Source organism: Lithobates pipiens, unplaced genomic scaffold (genome assembly GCF_037356315.1).
Source record: "Lithobates pipiens isolate NorthernLeopardFrog02 unplaced genomic scaffold, aLitPip1_a1.2 Scaffold_18, whole genome shotgun sequence".
Taxonomy (NCBI): Eukaryota; Metazoa; Chordata; class Amphibia; order Anura; family Ranidae; genus Lithobates; species Lithobates pipiens.
Genome location: NW_027507758.1, coordinates 86479277 through 86505954, shown reverse-complemented (window position 1 = coordinate 86505954; position 26678 = coordinate 86479277). Strand labels below are relative to the sequence as shown.

The 26678-nt window shown below is 43.7% G+C and overlaps 1 protein-coding gene across 5 annotated transcripts in view; it reads right to left on the bottom strand.

Annotated features, from left to right (window-relative positions):
* Positions 1-26678, bottom strand: part of LOC143987271 (calpain-13-like) — a 175187-nt gene that overhangs the window by 29791 nt on the left and 118718 nt on the right. For all 5 annotated transcript variants that reach the window (XM_077485884.1, XM_077485886.1, XM_077485882.1 and 2 more), the window contains 7 exons: positions 22517-22594; positions 19639-19707; positions 13215-13257; positions 5851-5913; positions 3761-3818; positions 3006-3076; positions 332-400 (listed from right to left, as the gene is read on the bottom strand). In XM_077485884.1, the coding sequence (XP_077342010.1) occupies positions 332-400; positions 3006-3076; positions 3761-3818; positions 5851-5913; positions 13215-13257; positions 19639-19707; positions 22517-22594 (451 nt within the window). The remainder of the gene's footprint in view (positions 1-331; positions 401-3005; positions 3077-3760; positions 3819-5850; positions 5914-13214; positions 13258-19638; positions 19708-22516; positions 22595-26678) is intronic.

Below are 26678 nucleotides of genomic sequence, written 5' to 3'. Positions count from 1 at the left end.
ATATTATTATTATTATTACAGATTTTCAAACTCAGAAAACTGATGTGTGATGAGGAAAGGAGGCGTTGGAAGGACACAACAGAATAAAAAAAAAGAAGAAGCACATTGGGGACAATGTTACTGTTCACTATTTCACTAAGAGCAGGTCTATGGCTTGGGAATGGAAGGTGGGCAATTGGCAAAGTAAAGTGGACTTGAATTGCATCAACTCACAACATCTGTAAATTTCACAAATTGGTGTCCCTGCAGAGGATGGCCTAGTTCAGCCCTAGAAAGAGTCATGTTATGAAATAGAGATGAAGCATTTTTTGCACTATATATCATCTCTTACCTTACACATGTTCAGTCTTTTCCAGAAACGGGAAAATTCCTGAAGGCTGAGTTTCCCATTAACATTAAGCTGCACAATTTGTTAAGTAAAATGTTTTTTCATCACACTGAACAATCATCTAAAATAGAGTTTAACCAATCCTGTGCAATGTAAAGTTTTGTTAAAAATGTATATTTAGTGGCAGTATAAATTATTATTTAATGCTATTTAAAATGACTATTAAAATAAAAGTTCCAGGCAATTAATGCTATTCAGCAAGCGTATCAAATTAGTACACTTAATTTACCTTAAAGTGTATGCAAACTCGTAACAATTAACGTTTTGTTACATCTGTTTAATAATCTGTTTAATAAGTGTAAAAAAGACCTGCTGATCCTGACAGAAATTGAGTGAGCTGAAAACTTCCTGTGCTTTCCACTTCTGCAGACTGTTATCAATTACATTGGGGTTGATTTACTATAGGCAAGCAGAATGTAGAGTGCGCTTGCTCTAGGGCTTAGTAAATTAGGTAAAGCATTACTTTGCAAAGAATACCCAATCACGTGCAAGGAAAAAAAAAAAAAAAAATGCATTTTTGCTTTGCTTGCATATGATTGGATGATGGAAGTCAGCAGAGCTTCCGCTCATTTACTAAGCTCTGGAGCAACAGCCCCATTGTTTCCAGTTCTTTCTGTGGACCACCGAATACCTCCTACCTCTTGTTAGAGAATAGGAAAGGAGGAGCTATTTTATTGCTATTGGATGCTTCCTTTCCTAAGGGGGGGACTAACGCTCCTTTATAGCTATAGAACATTGAGCCTTATGATCCTTGTAAAGGGAGTGTGTCGCTGGCAGCATCACTAGTAGAAATGTATTAGTGCCCTTTCTGTTCTATAGTATCATGAGCCAGGCTGGCATGGTGATGTACCATCAGGGGGCAGGTCTGATGGGTTGGATGATGCGTTGCCATCATTAAACTTGAAAGATGAGTGGCTGCTAGAATCTCTTCTGACAGAAAAAGAAAGGAAACACCAAAAGAGAAAAAACACAACAAAATGGTTGTCTGTGTGGCTAGCACTAGAATGGCATTGATACAAGCTTATATAAACCCAACACAGGTCCCCCTCCAATATGTCAGGCTAGAGCAAGAGAGAAAAGCACTTAGCAAAATCTACCCCCGGACCCCAGCCCAAAATACAAAGAGATACAAGACTATACTGTAGGGGCATCTTCCAGCCACTTTGCTTAGATTTTGTCAAATTTACAGACTCACCCCCTATGTGCGCAAGTATCTTTATAGAGTGGTAAGTTGGAATTGACTAGCTGCTTCCAAGAGGCAATGGTGGGAGCTGAGGGCTTCCTCAAGTGGAGTGTGAGCGTCTTCCTGGCATAGAACAAAAGTAGGCCAATAGGAGTCCTGCCAGCCATTGTGGCGGAAAGGCCCTCCACCAGGCCCAGTAGACAGATTTTCGAAGAAGGGGTAAATAAAATCTGAGGCACCTTACTGATGATGCACAGCCTAGTTAAGTTCTTGAAAAAAGCCTGACACTAGAATGCTACAGCTCACTAAAATGTAACTTATTTAATATGCATTTTAACAAGCACTAATGCTGTTATAGTAATCAATGTCCAAAGAGGCTGAAACCCAACCCAAATACACAGACTGGAACCCCCACTGTCAAACTAGTAGCAGTTCAAGCATCCACACCCACCATGTGCTTAGAAGGGAAGAATGTACAAAATACGTCTTAGGGCCCTTGATTATTAACCACTTCAATACCGGACACTTTTACCCCCTTCCTGCCCATGCTTTCAGCACTGTCACACTTTGAAAGACAACTGCATGGCCATACAACACTGTATTCATATTACAATTTATTATTTTTTTCACACAAATAGAGCTTTCTATTGTGATGTGTTTTTTTTTTTTGTTATATCATTTTGGAAAGAAAGAATCTTTCTTCATAAATTTAGGCCAAAATGTATACTGCTACATTTCTTTGGTGAAAATAACCCAAATCAGTATATATTATTTAGTCTGTAGAAAAGTTATAGAGTCCACAAACTATGGTATATACTATATATCTAAAAATCGATCAATCCCGATGCACTCATTTCTTGAGACCCAAAAATGACAGGACAAAACAAATATCCCCCAAATGACCCCTTTTTGGAAAGTAGACAATCCAAGGTATTCAGTAAGAGGCATGGCAAGTTTTTTGAAGTTTTTTTGTCACAATTTTTGGGAAAATTAAGAAATTAAAAAACAAATTTCACAGTTTTTAAAAAGGTTGTACATACTGTTACCAGTGCAGTACAGTGTCATCATATAACTGGTGTGGCTGTGATTAAAGACACTAACTAGTGACAGTATGCTAAAAAAAAAAAAATCATATTTTTTCAAAGATCACATCACTGTGATGTTGAAGAATGTTGGTCTTAATGTGCTCCACTTTTGTAAGATACAAACTGGCGGTACTATATTTTGATTTTGGTGCAGGTGTTGTGCCACAATGTAGAATTGGAGCAAATCAGAACTACCTAAATGTGGCAGCAGACGTTTTTTATAATTAGACGCTACACTATCACAAGAGCAATTATTACCAGTAAAGTGGTGCAGCTTTATTGAATCCCCCCTCCAATGTGCTTGCTTTATTATGTGAACTGCTCAGATGACGGCGATTCAAAAGGATACATCCATCAGCATTAAAATCCCTCGGCAGGAATCCAAGCTAAAAGCTGAACGGTCGGCATTGAAGGTTGGGTCTGCAAATCAGGCAGTGAAAGTAATTTTGACATCATTAAATCAGACATTTGCAAAATATTCTGAGGATTACACTAACATGTCCTACAAACTTCTAATTAAAACATTAAAGAATATTGGATAACACTAATGCCCTGTACACACGGTTGGACATTCCGACCACAAAATCCGTCTGATTTTTTCCGACGGATTTTGGCCGAAACTTGTGTTGCATACACACGGTCGCACAAAGTTGTCGGAAAATCCGATTGTTCTGAACGAGGTGACGTCAAACACGTACGTCGGGACTATAAATGGGTCAGTAGCCAATAGCTTTTGTCTCTTAGTTTATTCTGAGAATGCGTGGCACTTTGTCCGTCGGAATTGTCTACACACGATCGGAATGTATGCAATCGGATTTTGTTGTCGGAAAATTTTAGATCCTGCTCTCAAATTTTGTGTGTCGGAAAATCCGACGGAAAAATCCGATGGAGACCACACATGGTCGGATTTTCTGACAACAAGATGCGATCGCATATTTTCCATCGGAAAATCTGACTGTGTGTATTGGGCATAATACTAAAGTGTCAGATTTACTGCCTTATAAAGCTAAAGGTATAAGAAGAATTACATATATTGCTATTTTCTACCTTAGTCAGCTTTATCTAACATGTCCTACTATTCACAAATTAATTTTTTAGGCTTACCTGGAATTACTACATCATTTAGTAGCTTCTGTAGCTGTTCTGCATACAATTCTGAGCTCTGAAAGAAATAAGATAAAATGATATATTTCAACAGAAATAATAGCATGATTAGAAGTAATATTTGTCATTCTCCTCTTTTGATCAGGCAGTTACTAGCAGTTTAAACATCTCAAGACATGAGCTACCTCCTACTTTATAAACCAGGCTTCTATAGGTTACATAGTCTGTAAACATTGAAAAATTCCATTGGGCAGAGGGTATTTAGGGCTAACGTGTACTAGCTGGATCCTCCATGGGCCTATAAGAGAACGCTCTCTACTCCAGCAAGTGAATATAGCAACATTTTACAGACACCGGGGTTTATTTACCAATGCTGGAAAGTGCAAAATCAGGCTCACTTCTGCATAGAAACCAATCAGCTTCCAGATTTTATTGCCAAAGCTTAAAGGGGTTGTACAGGTTCGTGTTTTTTCACCTTAATGCATCCTATGCATTAAGGTAAAAATACACCTGTCAGTGACCGCCCCCCCCCCCCCCAGCCCCCCCACTTTACTTACCTGAACACTCGATCTTGTCCCACAGGGATGCTCTGTCCCTCTGCTAGGGCGTTCTCTGCTGTTGATTGGATAGATTGATAGCAGTATAGCCATTGGCTTCCGCTGTTGTCAATCAAATCCAATGACGCGGCCACTGGGGGACGGGGCTGAGTCCTGCATTTGGCATCTATGGACGCGGAATGCTGGACTTGGGAGTGCACCCGCAAGGCCCTGGTTGCCAGTACTTGGACACATCACTGCTTCTAATGCCACATACACATGATCGGACTTTCCGGCAGACTAGGTCCGACGGTCTTTTCAGCAGAGTTCCGATGAACTTCCAAATGAACGGACTCAGCAACACACGAACGGACTAAGTCCGACGGACCAAATACGACGCAAGGGAAGCTATTGACTACTGGCTATTGAACTTCCTTTTTTAGTCCCGTCTTAAATCATCACCTTCAAAATGAACGGACTTTCGAACGGACTTAGTCCGTTTGTGTGTGGCTGAGTCCATTAGTTTTGAACGTGATGACGTAAGACGGGACTAAAAAAGGAAGTTCAATAGCCAGTAGTCAATAGCTTCCCTTGCGGCGTATTTGGTCCGTCGGACCAGCATACAGGCAAACGGTTTTCCCGATAGGAATTGAGTCCATGTTCTATTTCTAGGTCCCTCGGATTTTTAAAATGAAAAACAATCGGATTAGCCCACACACCATCGTATTGTCCCACGGACTGATTCCGTCGGACCTAGTCTGCCGGAAAGTCCGGACATGTGTATGCAGCATAAGGGTCTATTTAAGAAGCAACCTGATGTTAAAGTGTATATCTGGGAAATAAAAAAAAAAACATATTTAGTACATCTCTGTACTACATCTACATTTTTCCCATAGAAATGCTGTAGGTGCAGAAAATAACATGTTGATCTGGCAGAAATCCAGCGAGCATCTGTAACTGGCTGTAGTGAGCTGGAAATGCTGCATCTGATTCTGCAGCACTGAAATCCCAAACGGATTAGTAGCCCTTCCTAGTTACCCCCTGGTGGACTTCAGAACAACGACCCCCTCTTAATATATCCACAATTTTAGTGGATGTGTTCTGTAGTTCAGCAAGCGAGAGCTTATGCCTGTACAACAGAGATGACGGTGTTGTAAGCTCACACAAGTTAGGCGCTCGCCGGTCACCTGGATTTCTGGCAAATCATTGTGTACAGAAAAGTACTCTCAGCATTTATAAAGGGATATTGTAAAACATTGGGGAAATGTGCATTGTATTGCAGAGATGTACTGAATATGTTTTTTTTAACTTTGCCTAGACATGCACTTTAATTGTAATTTTCAAACTTTCACAAGCAACGAAGTGATAGCAGTAATGAGGCAAACCTTCCTCCAGATTTTTTATTTTTTTTGCATTGCTAAACAAAAGCCAGGCGCTCAGTAAGGAAGTAAGGAATAAAATAATATGAAAACATGACAAACAACAACAAAAAAATGAAATCACAAATGAAATGTATTGGCAGTATACAGTATGCGTCTCTAAAAATATTCCCACCTGGTCTGCATAACGGGCAAAAACATTCTCATAGCTGTCATCTTTATATTTTTTTAAAACAGCCTGAAAAAAAAAAAAATGTTAAAGGGTTGGTTCAGACTAAGCAGTCACATTACACCAAAGCAGCCCCCTATGCTGATCAGATCTTACAACCACACCTCTGGCATACCTCCCAACTTTCTGAGATGAGAATGAGGGACACCTATCAGCAAAAGTATGCAGGCATAGGACACGCCCCCTGCCACACCCCCATAAAGGAGAATTGTACAAAAAAAACAAGATTGGTTAAACCCACAATTGCTTTTTTTTACCACTACTATTCCTTTATATTGGCTTTTGCAATGTACAAATGCAGCAATTTAGAAATCAGATGAAAGGTTTAGCACTGGAAAACACTTTTTGAAAGATAAAAAGTGCATTTTATATACATCTATATAGATCAGACCAAAATGAGGAGGAATGAGGGACAGAGGGACATTGCTCCAAATCAGGGACAGTCCCTCGAAATCAGGGACAGTTGGGAGCTATGCTCTGGTAGCCTACTTGTGGGCCATAGTCTCAATAATTGAAGCCTGCTAGAAAAATTGCCACTGCCTTGCATGGCTGTATCCTGACTATGACATGAGCACCCCCTAGAACTATAGAAGGGTGTGCTGTCCTTTTCCCATGGGCTGCACATGCACAGTTTGCTGTCTCTTGCCTGTTGAAGCCGCTGAGCTCATCCAAGCTGCCAGGGTGAAAATGCACTGAGCATGTGCAGCCCTCTGGAAAATAATGGTGCACCTTCCTATAGTGCTAGGAATGCTTGTCCTAACAGCTGCTCCATCATAGTAAGATGAGATAGAGCCATGAAAAGCAATGCCAATTTTTTTGGCAGGCTTCAGTTATTGCAATTATGGCTTACAGGTATGTTACCACCCCCATCTAAATATAAAATAAATACTTGAATAAATAAATAAAAAATATATTTTTAGATGTATTTTAAATAGCTGGGCAGGGTGTAAATTGCAGTAACCCATGCCAACCAATCTGATATCATTTTCTGCCAGAAGATCAGTTAAAAAATAATTTTTGAGTAGTTGCTACATATTAAAGTTATAATGAAAAATACTAATGCGCTCCACCTACCTAATAGCTAGATAACTAAAGATAATAAAGTATACTAAGGAAGCGGCCAGCATGAAATAGTGATCTCAACACCAAAAGCAAATTTGTTCATGTCCAGCCAAAACATCTCTTCTTTGTTTTGGGGAGAGTTTCGATTTTACTACTATCTGGGGCTCCATTGGAGAGATTTACCCTCACTACCTGTTCTTATTTTGCAAGACAGAAAGTGAGCAAAAATCTTCAACACAGACAGAAATAAACATCAATTTCTTTAGTAGAGTAGTGGAAGGGGAAGGGGAAAGGCTAGAACCCGTCACATTTTGTTTTTGTCGGTGTTCCTTTTGCAGATTTTCCCTCACTTCCTGTTTGCTGAAACTATTGTCACCAGGACAGGAAGTGAGATTAAATCTCTCTAAGGCCTCATACATATAGATGTTTAACAGCTCCTGTGTCCTCAAGTGTAAAATTCTTGACAAGTAAATATCTGTACAATGTCATACTTGAGTAAACACTGATTAGTTCTGCATTGGTGTTTACACATACATGCACTCAGGGCAGATTTCCTTGAACTTGCCATTTTCATGTTCAGGTAAATATACCATATGCATATTTTCTGGTAAGTGTAGATGCAGAAGCAATCAGTGCTTACACAAGTACAAGTCAAAGATGTTGCAATAACAATTTTTCCATAATACCTTCCTTGAGCTTCCACACTTTGACCAATTCCCTCTAGTAGCTGCACATAATTACTTAGAAAGGCTAACCACAGAGGTAAGTGAAAAACCCATCATTATAACCACCTTGCCCCAATCCAGAGATGTTGCGGCAAAATTACATAGTTAGTCTGGCTGAAAAAAAAAACATCTACACTGAGCAAAATAAGCACAACACTTTTGTGTTTGCCCCTATTTATCATGAGATGAACTCAAAGATCTACGACTTTTTCTATGTACACAAAAGGCCTATTTCTCTCAAATATTGTTCACAAATCTGTCTAAATCTGTATTAGTGAGCACTTCTCCTTTGCCGAGATAATCCATCCACCTCACAGGTGTGGCATATCAAGATGCTGATTAGACAGCATGATTATTGCACAGGTGTGCCCTAGGCTGGCCACAATAAAAGGCCACTCTAATATGTGTAATTAGGGGGGATGGGGGGGGGTCCATAAACCAGTCAGTATCTGGTGTGACCACCATTTGCCTCACGCAATGCAGCACATCTCCTTGGCATAGAGTTGATCAGGTTGTTAATTGTGGCCTGTGGAATGTTGGTCCATTCGTCTTCAATCGCTGTGCAAAGTTGCCCGATATTGGCAGGAACTGGAACAGGCTGTCGTATACACTGATCCAGAGCATCGCAAACATGCTCAATGGGTAACATGTCCGGTGAGTATGCTGGCCATGCAAGAACTGGGATGTTTTCAGCTTCCAGGAATTGTGTACAGATCCTTGCAACATGGGGCTGTGCAATATCATAGTGCAACATGAGGTGATGGTCATGGATGGCGCAACAATGGGCCTCAGGATCTCGTTACAGTATCTCTGTTCATTCAAAATGGCATCAATAAAATGCACCTGTTTTCGTTGTCCATAGGATACGCCTGCCCATACCATAACCCTACCACCATGGGCCACTCGATCCACAATGCTGACATCAGCAAACCGCTCACCCACACAATGCCATACACTCTGTCTGGCATCTGCCCTGTACAGTGAAAAACTGGATTCATCTGTGAAGAGAATACCTCTCCAAAGTGCCAGATGGCATTGAATGTGAGCGTTTGCCCACTCAAGTTGGTTACAACGACAAACTGATGAGGATGACGAGTTGTGGTCTTCGGTTGTGAGGCCGGTTGGATTTACTGCCAAATTCTCTGAAACAACTTTGGAGACGGCTTATGGTAGAGAAATGAACATTCAATTCAAGGGCAACAGCTCTGGTGGACATTCCTGCAGTCAGCATGCTAATTGCCCGCTCCCTCAAAACTTGCAACATCTGTGGCATTGTGCTGTGTGATAAAAGTGCACATTTTAGAGTTGCCTTTTATTGTGGCTAACAAAAAAGTGTTGCGTTAATAATTTTGCTCAGTGTAGTTTAACCAATAGAAAAAGAGAAAAAAAAAAAAAACACACAAATAGAAAGCCTTCATATACACAACCCTATACCTACAGTTGATCCAAAGGAAGGCATAAAAACCGCAATACAACATGCTCCAATTTGCTCCGGGGGGAATCAAAATCTGGTGCAGCTCTGCATATAAACCAATCAGCATCCAGGTTTTTTTTGTCAAAGTGTAATTTAACGAGCTGAAGTTAGAAGCTGAATGGCTACCATGCACAGCTGCACCAGATTTTGCGCACTCCAATTTTAGTAAATCAGCCCCACTATCTCACCCTGCTCTGCACATGCTCAGTTACACTCTATTTTTCAGCACTGTGCCTAAAATCATAGCCACTGGAAGCCAATCTGTTGACAGCCTAAAGATTTACTGCTGCTCAGGGACTCTGGGCGTCAGAAAAATTGCGGCCTCCAGCAAGTAGAAACAGGAGCAATGCTGGAAGCAATTTACAGCACACACTAATTTTGGTAGCATAATTATTAATGGGAAATGTATGTTCCTTGCTAAAGAACATTATTTTATATCAAGTTGTTATGGGTAAAGTTCCACTTTAATTTTCTTCTTGAGTTTCTTCATGTAAATAATTCCCTCAAGTGACTGTACATACTCAGCCGATATAAGGGTTAAACACAGAGGTAAGAATAAAGCCCACCGCTGCATCCACATTGCCCTGAATCCTGAGTTGTTGTGCTCCCAACGTTCTTTCTTCATGTCTCTTTTGAGCTTCTTCACCTAACAATTTCCTCAAACATCTGCACTCCGGATAGGAGAACTAAACCCAACCTAGGGATGGATCACAAGAGGAAGCTTCATGCTGTCAAACACAAATGCACAAGCTAGATTTTATTGTGCCTTTACTTCGGTGTCAAGTAAAAAGTAACACATTCCATCTTGTGGCTCTGAGGAGCCCCAAAGTTTTTTGGCACCGTGATGTATAGCAATGACCTCTTCAAGGTCACAAACTTCATTCATTCCCCATCACCGCTAATGAATAATTACAGCAGAGGTAATTAACTTATTTAATTAATGTCATGGGGAAAATTGCAGACGCCGATCTGACCTGTTTTAATTACCCGATCTCCCACTGTGCTCAGTGCATCTCTGTGTGAATTGGGTCTCATGCAGCGCTAGAGAGAGAAACAGCTAGACAGGCAGTATGGGGATGGGAGGAAGGATTTGTGCATATTTCACTAGTAATCGTCAGCTCTATAAAGTAAAGTTGGATACACACTATGCAATTTTCTTTTCATTATTTCCTTTAGATTTACCAAAACCATATAATATGCGGTCAAACCTTAACAGTTTCAATTTGTATGCAATCAGGCAGGCACTTGCACTACATGGTTTTGGTAGATCTAAAGGAAATCAAACAACAAAAGTTGTATAGTGTGTATCCAGCTTTACTCTTCTAAAATACTTGTAATAAACTTTAGTCTGTTTACAGACTAAACATGATCTGTTACAATTAGAGCAGAAAAAATTTAAAAGGATGCAGACCCTTTCCATTTTTTTCCAGACCTAGACCGGACGTTTGTTTATATCCACCATAGACTTACATAAAGCTTCTGATCAGGTCCACTGAACAACCAGCAGATGGACCTTATCGGATCATTCATGTGAAAGGCGTCTATGTAGAATAGATGTGGGGACATACATAAGAAGTAGCAAAAACAAGATAAAAATAAATAGCCCTTCAATCTTAACCTTCAATTTAGATATTTCCCCTGCCACTAGATGTAGTTTGATGGCCAGTGTCATTCAACCCACTTCCGCCTAAGCCAGTGACTGGACAGTGTAAGGAGAAGCAGCACAACGATTAACTCATCTCTCTGTCATTCTGATCTCTATAAGCATAATCCTTGTCAGCACCTGAACTGATAGGCATTTCTTTCATTTCAGCCTTTGCTTTAGAACAGGGGTCTCAAACTGGCGGCCTTCCAGCTGTTGCTAAACTACAAGTCCCATGATGCATTGCAAGGCTGACAGTTACAAGCATGACTCCCACAGACAGAGGCATGATGGTACTTGTAGTTTTGCAACAGCTGGAGGGCCGCCAGTTTGAGACCTCTGCTTTAGAAGCACTGTAAGAGGCTGATAATAGGTAACATATTAATGTGACCTTGGGGTCAGCACTGAATTGACTGAATCAACCCCCACACCCCTACTTTGCAAAGGATTTTGATGTTCTACCTGTCTCTATCCCATTTCCCTTGGATCTGTGCCTTTTCACATTTGAACGTGGTCTTGTTATGAGTTTCAGCCTTCACTTACGTTGATTAACTAAAACTCGAGAGTGCGAAATCTGGTGTAGCTGTGCATGGTAGCCAATCAGCTTCTAACTTTAGCTTGTTCAATTAAAGAGGAAGTAAACCCTGATGAGTTTACTTCCTCTTTTATTCCCTGCAAAGGTAAAGCATAATGGACTACTATGCATCGCATAGTAGTCCATTATGTGTCACTTACCTGACACAGGAGCCAGCGATATCACCGCAGTCCCCTGTAGTCCGGCGCATCCATCTTCTCGTGGGTCTCGCTGCTCCGCCGCTGTCATTCGGCAAAGCCGCAATGACGTCACTCCCGTGCACGGGAGCCGCCACACGCGGCATATTCACTGTTGACGGTGCCTTGCTCAGTGCGCCTGCTCGCCGCTTAATCTAGGCTTACCTGTAGGTCAAAGTGTGTTGTAAGGGTTTACAACCACTTTAAGCTTTGACAAAAAAAAATAAAAGCTGATTTCTATGCAGAACTGCACCAGAGTTTGCACTCTCCAGTTTTAGTAAATCAACCCCTTAGTATCTCTAGATTTTTGGTCAGCTGGAAATATTTAGAAACATTTAGAAATATAAAGTTGGCAAGTCAATCTTTATTTACCTGTGGCTATATCTTGTATGAATATTAGTGATGGCTCTGTTATCAGGATAGTGTATGACTTAGGCAACATCCAACCATAAATGTTCCTGTGATTTGGGTCCCAGTAGATATTTCATGGCCAAGTCACTATTTCTGTGTGACTGAACCCTGCATTGGTGTTACTGTCTCACCTTCTAGGGGTTCCTGGCAGTCCAGGTGCTCACCGCTGAGGTGTTAGGCCTTATTAGTGTAAAAACTTCCCTCCATATTTGCCTATGGGGTTGATTTACTAAAAGTGCAAAGTGCAAAATCTGCTGCAGCTGTGCATGGTAGCCAACCAGCTTCTAACTTCAGCCTGCTCAATTAATCTTTGACAAAAAACATGGAAGCTGATTGGTTTCTACGCAGAGCTGCACCGGATCTTGCACAACCCAGTTTTAGAAAATCAACCTCTATGTGTCCCTACACACATAGGCACTTACAGGCATTTAGAATCAGAAATAAACATCACTTGTGGATTCAGGAGAGGAGCGTTTCGGCAGAAGAAACCACCAAACGTGCCTAAACACTTGTAAATGTGTCTAGTCGCACTGTTTGGGCTTGAGCATTCATTAATTTCAATGGTCAGACTAAATTAATATTTTGGCCAATGAAATGAATGAACAACCAAACACCTGACACTGCCTAAACAAGCCTACATGGCTTTAGTCTTTTTGCCCTTTTTAATGCTGATTTTCACCTGCTATGAGAAAATATGTTCAGAAGAGCTGGGCAAACACCCAGTGTGCATGAGGCCTAAAAGTCTGGCTTTTTCTTTCCACATTCTATATGAATTTGTGATGCAGTGCCTAGTACTGCATCAGCTCTTGCCCTAACCATTCCTTTCTCAGCCCAGGCAAAGCCTCTGGAGCTCAAGAATGGCTTTCTAATGATAAAAGGTGGAGCGGTATTGAAATATTATATTGTTACTGTATATTGTGACAAATCAGGAATGAGTTCATGCAGACCTGAAAGTACCACTTCAAGAGAGACCCTTGGCAATGCGTTGTACAGGGAAGGACCATGGCTAAGTGATTATACATTACTTATTCAATGATGATCTTTAGGCAAGGCAGCCTGCTTTCACAAGACTGTACATCACTGTATTGGTGACGTGCTGTACCAGAGAGAAGCCTTGCAAGATTTACACAAGTAAAATGAATGCTGCAGAAAGAAATGTTATGTAGACATTGTAACATGTGACAGATATTGACAAAAGCACTTAGGAAGACAAGTGGCCATTTACCGTAGGAGTCCGGCGGTTTACCCAAAGACTTGATTCAAAGTCGCTGCAAAATATCACAGAGAGAAGAAATGATGGTAACTTGTAATATGTGATATTATCACTGACTTATTTTTTTCATTACTGCTGTGTTTTTCAAGGAATCCTTTGCCAAGAAAATAATGCCTAGGCATGCAGCAGTTTACAGATAAGATAAAGGTACAAGTAGCTGTTGAGTCTGTCAGTATCCACATTACAATAGATGTAAACCCAATCACTAAAATCTCATGTCATTTCAATCTTCTTAGATCTGCATCTTTCTATAAAGGAATCTCTGGTGATCCTACCACAAAGGTCCTTGTTCAGGCATTTACCGTTATGGGTTAACAACCATCTCTCAGTTGGGTTCCTATGTTGTCACCTTATCACTTGTGCCACTGGTGGAGACTACAAGTGGTCATGCTAATGCACAAGGCACAGACCTGGCCACTGGTGGAGACTACAAGTGGTCATGCCAATGTATAAGGCACAGACCTGGCCTACTGTTGTCACCATTAGGAATCTGCCCCAGAGTAAGGATGTAAAGCTACCTCCGGAGAGAGTACATGTAGACAGTAGGTGGCTAAAAAGGCCAGAGGAGGCCAACAATACTAATATTGAAAAAAAAAGGTGAAATAGATTATTTGTACTTTAAAAAAAAAATCCTGTCCCTAGTTTAAAAATTTGCAGGGAAAGGACAGAGACATCTAAATAGTTATTTGCAGTGTTTTCCCTTACTATAGGTTTTTTAATTTTTTTTTTTTGTTATTGCAATGTGCTTTTGGACGTCTACACAATGGAGGCTTTGACAGGTAAATAACATTAAAAGAGGTTAACTGCACATAAAATATTATGGGAAGATTTTTGATAAAAATTAATGGTCTGGTGAAAGGGTGTCTTAACCCTCTTTACCAAGTGGCACACATACGCATCACTGAGTTGTTCTGGGAGCATGCTCAACCATTGAGTGTTACCAAGATGTCACTGACAACTACAGAAGATTGGGAGCCAGTAGGATGGGCTCCCCATGAAGCCGTCACTATGCAGCTAATCTGAGTGCTGCATGATTGGGATCCCTGCCTACTGGCCTCAGTTGTCACAGCTGAGGATGCCAAAGGCTTCTCAGACTTTGCACTGCCCCCTGCCTGCTCAGCAAAACCACCTACTGGTCAGTACTTCCACTTTTCCGCTATTATATCACTATGCCTACTCTACCATCGGCTATGTAAGCCTGGGAGGTACTAGGAGAAGGTGTGCACTGTGAGGCATACAATTAAAACAAAAAGCATATTATGTATGTAAACCCTTCTAATGAACTTCTCTTATTGTACTGTATCCATAAAACATCTCCTGTCCTAAAGGTAAAAACTCTGCTCCTTCAAAAAATACAGTATGGTGAATAAGCGTTGTCACCCTAGGACTGAAAGTATGTTATTCACAGGATCACCAAGGAAAAATAGAGGGGGAAAAAAGAAAATGAATGCAGCCACCACATTGCAATATTATACATTTTTGGTTCTTGGGTTTAGACATACTCTAAGAAAATATGACAGTTACAGGCAAGACGCACAAGGCCCTTGATTCGGCCTGGCCCTAACAACACCACTGCTGTGGATTCCACTTAACATTTCTGTAAACTTTGCTATACACATTACAATCTGATTGTACCATCTTTATAAAATTTAGATGTATAGAAGCTATGTAATATGAGCGCCAACCTAAACAATCCATTCTGTTTGAATCTACAGACAGGTGTTGATGGAGCTAAGAGCTTGCTTATACTTGTGTTATCCTCTGGGACCCAGCACGGAAGTGGGGGTGACACTTGAGGAAGATACTAAAATAAGAAGATTAGAGGAGCTCACAGGATTCAGTGGCAGTGAATCAGCACATCTAGTAAGAGAGACTGGGAGCTCAGTGGACTGAGAATCTACAAGAAGTGATTGTAGAAAAGTGAAGGGGTTTGTTACAATGTGTGTTAGAAACTGTTCTAAGACTGTTGCCATAGGAGACAGCATCCCTGCACATGTAGATGTGGTGCCCTGCTGGGTACTTTTCCCTGCATGGCTATCTACCTGTAGAAGTCTCAAAGTCTGCCAATTGACATTCCAACTACCTAAGGGTGTCCTGGCCCTAAACCCTCTCTCCCACAGTACTGTTCAAGAGAAAATAAATCTCTTTGCATTCAAGAAGTGTCTGGCACCCATGAATCTATCTCACATTACACCCACTATGCTTTGCAACCCACTTTATACAGAAGGATGTCATCTGTTCCTGGCTCTGGAGGTTCTCATTAGACTAAAGGAGGCCTGGGACCTTGCTACATGTGTTTGCCCTGCTGAGGTGGTATTCACTGGGGGGTAAGGGTTAACACTGCTGGTCAGGTTTTCCCAGGCTTTTTGAGAAGTATTGCCCTCTGCTGGGGCAAACACATGAAAAAGGAGGGAACCACCTCTCAAGGGATCGGCAGTAAGTAAGACAGCTGAAGGCACGGTTCCAGGTCTCCCCATTTAAGGAACGGAATGCTGCCAAGGATGTGAACTACTTCTTGCATTTAACCACCTCCTGTGGGAGCCCAGTTGGGGTTATGTCACTGCTAAAAGGACTTAAAGTGGAGTTCCGCTTACAAAAAAAAAAAAGAATTAAAAGTCAGCAGCTTCAAATACTGCAGCTGCTGACTTTAATAATAATCGGGCACTCACTTGTCCTAGGGTCCAGCAATGCGGGGGAACAAAGCCCCGCTCTTCTCCCCCTCCTCTCTGCGGCACCGCCATTGTCACTGTGGACGCCCGGGTGTGGCTGCACGCACTGTGCATGCACGAGCCACTCGGCACACTTTGACTGGCCAGCAATCATCTGGGACCTGTGACGTGACCCAGATGATTGCTGAGAGGGAGGGGGGAGAGGTGAACTGACTTCTAGCTCCGCTGAGTCCCGGGAGGACGTGGGAGCTGGAATCCTCTATTTAGAGGGTTTCCACTCCCTCCCCAAACAAATGCCATGCCAAATGTGGGATGTCCTTAAAGCAGAAGTTCAATTTTTGGGTGGAACTCTGCTTTAAGGACTTTTGTGCCTTTATAAGGGATGACTACCTCATGGGCAATTAGGGGCACCAGGAGAACAATTAAAGGGCATTTGGAAGATTATGTAGAGAAATGTGTATTGATGACATCTTTGGAGAACTGTTCATTTATTTTTTAACAACTTCAGTAAAGAATGTTTATTGTTATTCAACTTGGCCTGGTCTGAAGTTACTTGAGGACAATCATAGAGGGGTACAATGCATGTGTGGCATATCACAAGAACAGGGCTTAATAAGGGAACAAGAAAAGTTAAAGAAGATGCAGTACAATTGTCTAACATGCAGTGAAGCTAATCAGAGAAGGCTATAGTACCATTGCTAATGACTACAGTACTAGTGTCAAGTGCATAAGCAGCCAGCTGGTCTGGAAGCGGAGCGACTTGGCAAAAGTGACAGAGGCCCTGGTAGTGAAGAAGCTTTTGTGCTTAGGCTCCTTTCCTAGTGTTTGAATTCCAAATACTGGGTCCGAATTTGTGGCACAAGGTGTCCTAGCGACCCAGCCTGGGAGTCACGAAGATGGAGTGAGACCTCAGGAGAAGAGTATGCACAGGAGTAAAGCTTCTTAGTATTCATGTGAAACATACAAATCATGTCACTGGGAGTGAGGCGTAGGGTTACTGAGCTCAGAAATGCTGCACAAATAAAGTGAGAGAAGAGTTATGAAGCGCATTGATGAACTGTTATCCGTAGTGCTTAGAGTTTAATGAGGAACTGATGTCTGTAGTGAATAATGTAAAGAGTACAGAAGTTGGGCCGCAAGTTAGTTAATTATGTTCTGTTGGAGAAGTATTGCTTTTAAGTTGGAGTGCTGCCTTAACATCAAACTTTTGGTAAATGACAGCCTCAGCCTGCCTTTAGTGCTCTGTCTGGGTCCCTACTTGGGAGCAGTAGGTAATGCCCACAGGGGGGCTGTAAAAACACATACCAGCCACATGTTTTTACATCCCCCCAACAGCAAGTGTAAATGAGGCCTACAGAAGATTGTGCAATCAGACTGTGATTTGTGCAGTCAGCTACCAAAAGTTTAAAGATGAACTCCAGGATAAGCAAATATATGAATACAAGAGCCATATGTTTTCTTGAATCGTGTGCTTTGTATAGTTCCTTGAAAAAGTATTCATACTCCTTGAAATTTTCTTCAATTGTGCCATACTCTTTCCATTTTCGGATGATGGATTGAACAGTGTTCTGTGAGATGTTCAAAGCTTGGGATATTTTTTCATAACCGAACCCTGCTTTAAACTTCTCCACACCTTTATACCTGACCTAGGAAACAACAAAAGTCTGAGGAATGCCCAGGAAAAAACCAAAGCCTACTTACCACCAGCTCGCAGACAACCAAATAAACCTGTCTATAGTATGCGTTTGTAGTGGGGATATAATGGTGTATTAATACAACTAATGTGAAGTACAATGTAAATCTATGGACAATGTATTCACTAGTATTGGATGCCATCTAGTGACCAAAAACTGGAACTGGAACTTAGCTATTTTTATTTTCTATGGTGTTGAAAGATAACAGGAAGTGACTGTGTTTACTTTGGTCATTTTGACCTTATCTATCCAGGAGTCTGTGTGACCTACCCATGAACACTTTGATATGCAGGGAATGTGGGGTACAGTATAAAAGGGACTGCAGCGGCCATATTTAGTCTCTTGGAACCACGTTGCCTGCCTGTGCGGAACTGTGTGTGAGGTTCTCGTGCGCATCGGTAGATAGTCACCGCGGAGTGCAAACCAGACTGTTTGCTGGGTGACTGGAAGGAGCCAGGAGCTGGTGATCAGACCGACGGGGATCGGAGACGCTTGTTGGAGTGGAGGAGAGCCGGATCCAGTCGGTGGGGTGACACGGAGCATCTGGCCTAGTCAGCGGAAGCAAGCTGCAGCTGTAGGACTCAAGCCATCACTCAGAACGCTGATCCGATTGGTGAGCGGGTTGCGGCCCACCGTTTAATCTATTACACGTACTTAGACTTACTAATAGGCCTCGCTGGAACCTGTTCCATGGAAGTTCAACTAAGCAACTGACACTTAGTAGGCTCAAGGCCCGTTACACTTTGGTACTTAAGTGTGATTACAAGTTTCTGGAGTTATACCTGGAGTGTTCTAAGTTAACTTTCTCTACTTACCCCTTTGGATTACAATTATTTGAGAAACTATTTAAGCTAGCGAAGAAAGAAGATAAAGGAGGAAATACATTAAGTGAGGCCTCACATTAGACTTTAAATAAGGGGAGCTCCCAGGTCTAGATAGTAACATACTTGCATGTTGTTTATTGTATTTGTATGTTATGCTGACGTTCTACATTGGAACGACAGTGCAAATTCTGTAACCACCTATTTACTATATTTTCAGTAAAAGTATTCCTGTTTAAGAGTACACGTTTGTGGTTTACTGTCTTTCCCCACCAGGCGGAGCCAGAGGATCCTGAGGGGATAGACACAGGTACATTATATTGTTTACACTGTATTGTATTATTATTGCACCACAGCTGTGCCAAGGAGACAGAGTCATTCAGAAGGGGGGTTTCGCAGTAAAGTGCAGGCCCAATTCAAATCGGCAGCTCCTTCGGGGGTCAGTGCTACACGTTAAAAACAGGGGTTTAGTCTGCACGCATTTGCAAACGCATGCGTGAGCCACAGAGCCACGTAATGACACCCTGGTATCTGTAACACTAAAATATGAGTGTCCATACAGTGGAGGCACATGCATTCTGATGGATAAATGAGGGCAGGTGGACAGAAGGGTAGCCCACCCCTTCTTAAAGGTACAGCAGCACATCAAACACCCAGCAAATAGCACAATGGCTGCAAAGATTTATCATTTTCCTTCCACTTCACAATTATGTGTCACTTTGTGTTGGTCTATCACATAAAATGCATTTACGTTTTTGGTTGTAACATGACAAAATGTGGAAAATTTCAAGGGGTATGAATACTTTTTTAGGGCACTGACTTTCTTGGTGTGACTTTTTCCCTCTGTGCTGGAGCTTCTTGTAATAAAGACCGGTCACTGCTGCTCTCTCTCCTTGTGCAGGGTGTCTGGTCTTGTCTCCGCCCCCTCCTGTGGGTTTCTGCAGACAGCCTGTAGTGGGTGGGGTCTGCTTGGTCCCTCCCACAGCTTTGCTCTCTGCACAGACTATGCATAGCACAGTGATGATGTCACTGCTACTTTTACAAGGCAATATCTGAGTTTGCAAAAGCTCACAAAGTGGAATTATAGACTTTGCGGTTATTGTGGAATGTATTTAAATGAGAGTTTTTGTGCCTGGAGTTCAGCTTTACATTTTTTATTCATTAAACGTGAAAACATCAAACATTGACTTACCTTAGCAATGCATTGTTCTCAAAGAGAGCATCATCAATTAATTTTTGTGGTGCTTTTATGCTCTGGTATCTGCAAAGCAAAAACACAAATCTTGGTATTATACCATAATGAGCAAAGAGGTGCCTTTTCATTAGCAAACATACGGCATGGAGAAAATACATTTATACAATGATGAATAGCAATGTATTTTTTTTTGTTAAAAGATTCTTCGTATTTTCAGAATTGTATAACTCACATCAAATCAAAATATAAATAATTTAAGAAATTTTCTTTCTAATGTATATCCAAAGCCAAAATGTTACCTTGTATATACAGTTCTCATGTAACTGACTACCGTATTTATCGGCGTATAACACGCACTTTTTTCCTCTTAAAAGCAGGGGAAAATCGCCGGTGCATGTTATACGCCGATCCCCCGCAGTTCTGAGCCTCTGGGTGGCTTTCAGCCGCCTTCGGCTCTTCTCGGCAGCTTTCGACTGCCTTCGGCCGTTCTTGGCAGCTTTCGGTTGCCTTTGGCTGTTCTCAGCAGCTTTCGGCCGCCGAGATCGGCCGAAGGTAGCCGGAAGCTGACGATAACGTCTGACAGCTGCCGAAAGCCGCAGAGAACGGCATCGGCTTTCGACATCGGCTTTCGCCTGCCTTCGGCTCTTCTCGGCAGGTTTTCGGCCGTTCTCTGCGGCTTTCGGCAGCTGTCAGACGTTATCGTCAGCTTCCGACTGCCTTCGGCCGTTCTCGGCGGCGGAAAGCTGCTGAGAACAGCCAAAGGCGGCCGAAAGCTGCCAAGAATGGCCAAAGGCAGCCGAAAGCTGCCGAGAAGAGCTGAAGGCGGCCGGAGGCAACTGAAAACTACTGCGCGCCACCGAGATACACAGGACATCCGGCTCTGTATCTTGACAGCGGCATTTAAAAAAAAAAAAAGAGGAAAATAAAACCAACAAGGCTGCAATGGTGGACAAGGCTGACTGACAAGGCTGCAATGGTGGACAAGGCTGCATTACAAGGCTGCATGACAAAGCTGCAAATGACACTGACAAGGCTGCAATGATGGACAAGGCTGCATGACAAGGCTGCAGATGGATAATGATAAGGCTGCATTGATGGGCATTTAAATGTAAGTTTTTTTTTTCCTTAAACTTCCCTCCTAAAAGTTTTTTTCCTTAAAATTCCCTCCTAAACTTGGGGTGCGTGTTATACGTCGATAAATACGGTAATTAAGAGTCAAATGAGTGCCATCAGAGGAAGTTCCTCTTTCTAAATCAGCCACTCAGCGTATATATAACCACATTTTGGTCAATGTTTCTCTTTTTTTCACAATCAAAATTACAAGGCACGCCAGTTTAACGTCTAAAAAATTTAAATGTAACTTTTCAATGGGAAACCTGAGCATGGGGCAATGCACACAACTTAATGAAAATAAGTTCAGATCAAAAGCCTCCTTTACATCTGAGGTGCCCGCACCATGTTAGAGCCCCTTTTTCATATCAATTGCCCTACATCGTGTCAGAGGTCCCCCTATCATGTCAGAGCCCCAGTTCATGCCAATGGCCCTACATCACGGTAGAGGCCCCCCATCATGTCAGAGCCCCAGTTCATGTCAATGGCCATATATTGCATTCTATCAGAGTTCTCCCTATCATGTCTCGCTATATATCAGTGTCCACCCTATACATCAGAGTCCCCATTACATTAGATTCCCCTTTTTTATCATCACATCAAAGTCCCCCAAATCACAGAGCTACCTCATCACACAGTACCTTCTACACATCGGAGCCCTATCTTTTGGCCCCAGAATCGTGGTAGAAGGTGGAAGGTGGAGCAGGTCTGGGGTAATCAGACTTCAGGCATGCCACCTGCCATGGAATAGTGTCCTAAATTGCCATAGTGCAGGCAGGCCACCTGCCAATTCCATAGCAATGAATGATACTGCCCGTACTGTCCTACAGCATCATTGGTTGTTATAGTGCTGGTGGTTAGCCTACCCCCTCCATTGAATGTCATGATACTGATCCAGGGCAAACTAGGTCCAATGCTTGTGGCACCCTGGGTGAACTGAAACAAAACCCCAAGGTGCCGCAGCATCCCTGTTAAAAAACACTATGTAATGATTACACTCCATTCAAACCTATCTCCATGGAAAGGAAAATCCTCCAATGCAGTGGGCTACCCCCCACTGCAGGAGCCAAATAAGTAATTTAGTTCTAGGATACTGGAAAAAGCCCTTTTAATGACCTTATGCCCGCTCCGCCCAGCAGCTGGCGCCGTCCTATGCTCTAACAGTGAACTGATCCTCAGCCTCAGGCTATGGATCCTGAATTGTACTTGATGTCAGAGGACCTAGGTGAAGAGACTGGAAGTGGAGGATCAGGTAAATAAAACTGCTTTTCTTAGTCCCCTAGACCTTATATTTGCAGAATCTCAAAAGATACCATATGCGTCTTACATATAAGCATAATTGACCACATTAGCACCAGAGACCTAGATACCACCACTATACATAAGGCAAAGAGGGTAAGCTATGGATCAGTAGTACAGTACATGGTCAGTGGGAAGCCTAGGGTACACATGCTGGGATCTGTAGTGTAAAATTCTGGGACAAGTAGATCTACGGAGACATGCGCTATGCCAATGAGGCATACTGGGATCTGTAGTGTTATTTATGTGACATGTAAGTCTACAGAGACGATGGGAGATGCCAGTGGGGCATGTTGGGACCTTTGTTCCACTAAGACATGAAACCAGCACAACATTCTGGGACCTAATTATGTCCCCACTTGCCTTCCTTATTTTATCAAGAGGTTATTAAGTATAAGCCACCGATGGTTATTCACAAATAAACCAAACCTTTGATTACAAAAACAGCAAGAGTCCATTTACTCACGGAGTTGAGGAATTGTTGGGGTATGGTGCTTGGTTGTTCTCCTGTGACACTGTTTGTGGTGCTTGTGATCCTTGATATCTAAAGCCAGAAGTGATATTTATCAATTTTTAAACATACACATGTAGCTTTTATTTTTGCATGATTTTTTGGGGGAAATGCAGAAACATGCTGGTGTAGAGCTTGATAATGATGCACTAGTTACAACATTGTACAGGTCATACACAGAGAGAGGAAAAGGTGACAGGATCAATATACAGGTCACCTACAGCAGTGGTCATCAACCCTGTCCTCAGGGCCCACCAACAGGCAAGGTTTTATGTATTACCTTGGGGAGATGCAGACTAGAATACTGCAGTCACATCCCTAAACCAATCAAGTCCCTAAATATTTCCCCTCTTTTGTGCTATAACTTTTAGGCCGCGTACACACGGGCGGACTGTTCGCCCAACCTTGTCCGCTGAACAGTGTTTGGGCGGACAGTCCGCTCGTGTGTGGGCTTTCAGCGGACAGTTTCAGCGGACAGTTGGACGGACAAAGTCTTTCGGAAATTCCGAAAAACTGTCCGCTGAAACTGTGTTTGAGCGAACAGTCCGCCCGTGTGTGGGCCTGTCCGCTGTACTTTCGAAATGAGCGGACTGTTCCCGCTCGGAAAGTCCGCCCATTTCGAGTGCGTGTACAGGTAGGCGGGGCCCGCGAAGGAGACGTCGCGGGCTCCGCCGCCTGGAATGGGCTTAAAGGGGAACCCCAACGCCGAAAAAAATCGGCGTGGGGGTTCCCCCCAAGTCCACACCAGACCCTTGTCCGAGCACGCTACCCGGCCGGCCAGGAAAGGGGGGCGAGCGAGCGCGCCCCCCCTCCTGAGCCGTACCAGGCCGCGTGCCCTCAACATGGGGGGTGCCTTGGGGAAGGGGGGGCCGCGCGGCCCCCCCACCCCAAAGCACCTTGTCCCCATGTTGATGAGGACAAGGGCCTCTTCCCGACAACCCTGGCCGTTGGTTGTCGGGGTCTGCGGGCGGGGGGCTTATCGGAATCCGGGAGCCCCCTTTAAGAAGGGGGCCCCCGGATACCGGCCCCCCACCCTATGTGAATGAGTATGGGGTACAATGTACCCCTACCCATTCACCTGTGAAATAAAGTACAAAAAAAAACACAACACATGGAAAAAGTATTTTATTGCACAGCTCCGGGGGTCTTCCGTCTTCGGGGGTCTTCTCGCCGGACTCCTCCGCTATGTGTGTGTAGCTCTTTTACTAGCGGAGGAGTCCGGCTTTCTTCCTCCCCGCCGCCGGCCTCTTCTCCCGACTTCGGGGGTCTTGTCCCCCTCTTCGGGGGTCTTGTCCCCCTCTTCGGTTCTTCTGCCGGGCCACCGCGCCTGGTCCGGTGGCCCGGTCTTCTGTCGCCGTCTTCCGTTCTTCTGTCGCCGCCTTCGGTTCTTCTGCCGGGCCACCGCGCCTTCTTGTAGCTCTTTTACAGGCGGTGGCCCGGTCTTCTGTCGCCGCTGTCGTCGCCGCCGCCTTCCGTTCTTGTTCTTCTTGTTCTTCTTCTTGTTCTTCTCCTGGAGATGTTGACTCGACGATCTCTCCGGCCGGAATGCCAGAGCCGCGCTGTGCGGTCACTTATATAGTGACAATGGGGCGGTGTCACATGGTATATGTCACATGGGTTGGTCACATGGTGACCCCGCCCCCTTACGATGTCATAGTCCCCATGTGACATCAACCCATGTGACCAACCCATGTGACATATACCATGTGACACCGCCCCATTGTCACTATATAAGTGGCAGCGGAGCGTGTCCCTGGCATTCCGGCCGGAGAGATCGTCGAGTCAACATCTCCAGGAGAAGAAGAAGAAGAAGAAGAACAAGAAGAAGAACAAGAACGGAAGGCGGCGGCGGCGACGGCGACAGAAGACCGGGCCACCGCCTGTAAAAGAGCTACAAGAAGGCGCGGTGGCCCGGCAGAAGAACCGAAGGCGGCGACAGAAGAACGGAAGACGGCGACAGAAGACCGGGCCACCGGACCAGGCGCGGTGGCCCGGCAGAAGAACCGAAGAGGGGGACAAGACCCCCGAAGAGGGGGACAAGACCCCCGAAGTCGGGAGAAGAGGCCGGCGGCGGGGAGGAAGAAAGCCGGACTCCTCCGCTAGTAAAAGAGCTACACACACATAGCGGAGGAGTCCGGCGAGAAGACCCCCGAAGACGGAAGACCCCCGGAGCTGTGCAATAAAATACTTTTTCCATGTGTTGTGTTTTTTTTTGTACTTTATTTCACAGGTGAATGGGTAGGGGTACATTGTACCCCATACTCATTCACATAGGGTGGGGGGCCGGTATCCGGGGGCCCCCTTCTTAAAGGGGGCTCCCGGATTCCGATAAGCCCCCCGCCCGCAGACCCCGACAACCAACGGCCAGGGTTGTCGGGAAGAGGCCCTTGTCCTCATCAACATGGGGACAAGGTGCTTTGGGGTGGGGGGGCCGCGCGGCCCCCCCTTCCCCAAGGCACCCCCCATGTTGAGGGCACGCGGCCTGGTACGGCTCAGGAGGGGGGGCGCGCTCGCTCGCCCCCCTTTCCTGGCCGGCCGGGTAGCGTGCTCGGACAAGGGTCTGGTGTGGACTTGGGGGGAACCCCCACGCCGATTTTTTTCGGCGTTGGGGTTCCCCTTTAAGCCCATTCCAGGCGGCGGAGCCCGCGACGTCTCCTTCGCGGGCCCCGCCTACCTGTACACGCGCTCGAAATGGGCGGATTTGCCTCCTCCTTACGTGGGCGAGTCCGTTCATTTCAAAAGTTGAGCGAACTGTTTGCCCAACCTTGTTCGTCAAACAGTCCGCTCGTGTGTGGGCAAGTCCGCTCATGCAAATTTTGAGCGGACTGTTTGCCCAAACTGTTTGACGAACAAGGTTGGGCAAACAGTCCGCGCGTGTGTACGCGGCCTTACACAAACCAATCAATATACGCTTATTGGGATTTTTGTTTACCAATAATATGTAGAAGAATTTTTTTATTGGATATGTATCATAGCAAAAAGTAAAAAAATATTGTTTTTTTTTTTAAATTGTCTTTTTTTTGTTTATAGCGCAAAAAATAAAAAATAAAAAACACAGAGGTGATCACATACCACCAAAGAAAGCTCTATTTGTGGGAAAAAAATTCATTTTATTTGGGTACAGCGTCGCACATCCGTGCAATTGTCGATTAAAGTGCCGTATCGCAAAGTGCTGTATCGCAAAAAATTATCTGGACATTACGGGGGTAAATCCTTCTGAGGTGGTTAATGACTATTCCTGCTGCTTCTGCTAATCAACTCTTCTGATTGCTTTAAAGAGAAAGAGAATCGCCTGTTAATCAAAAAATATATCGGTGGTCTTGCAGTCGTTAATGTGACTGTTGCAGGTGCGGATCAGCAACCCTGAAAGCACACTGCCTCAGTACTCCTCTTAATTCCCCTTAGCTCTGATGCAAGCAGTGAGCTGGCTCTTGGGACGAGTTACTAAATATCAAAAAGTCTGGTGGATGTCTGTCTGGAAGAGTGGGAGTTCCTAGAAAGACCATATATTATTTTATTGTGTTATGCTGTGTACACATGATCGGAATTATGGTCAAAAAAAGGTCTGATGGTTTTCCGATGGAATTCTGCTCAAGCTGTCTTGCATGCACATGATCACACCAAATTACGACCGCCAAGAACGCAGTGACGTACAACGCGTACGACGGGACTAGAAAAAGGAAGTTCAATGCCAAGTAGCCAATAGCTTCCGTCTTGTAGTTGAATCTGAGCATGCGTGAGTTTTTGTGCGTCGGAATTGCATACACACAATCGGAATTTCCGATAGAATGTTTTTCCATCGGGAAATTTAGAACATGCTCTCAAATTTTTTGCTGGTGGGAATTCGGCCAGCTAAATTCCGATGGAGCATACACACGGTCGAATTTTCCGATGAAAAGCTCTCATCTGTTTTTGCTGGCCGAAATTCCGATCGTGTGTACGCTACATTAGTGTGTTTTGTTCAAACGTTATTGTGATCTTGTGTTGTCTTTGTTGAATGTAACTTAATAAAGTATTCAGAATATGCTTGTATCAGGGCTCTTGAGAGGAGTACTAAGGCAGGGCACTGTGATCTTTTCAAGGAGCCATATACTGCACCCTACTGACCCCTTCCACC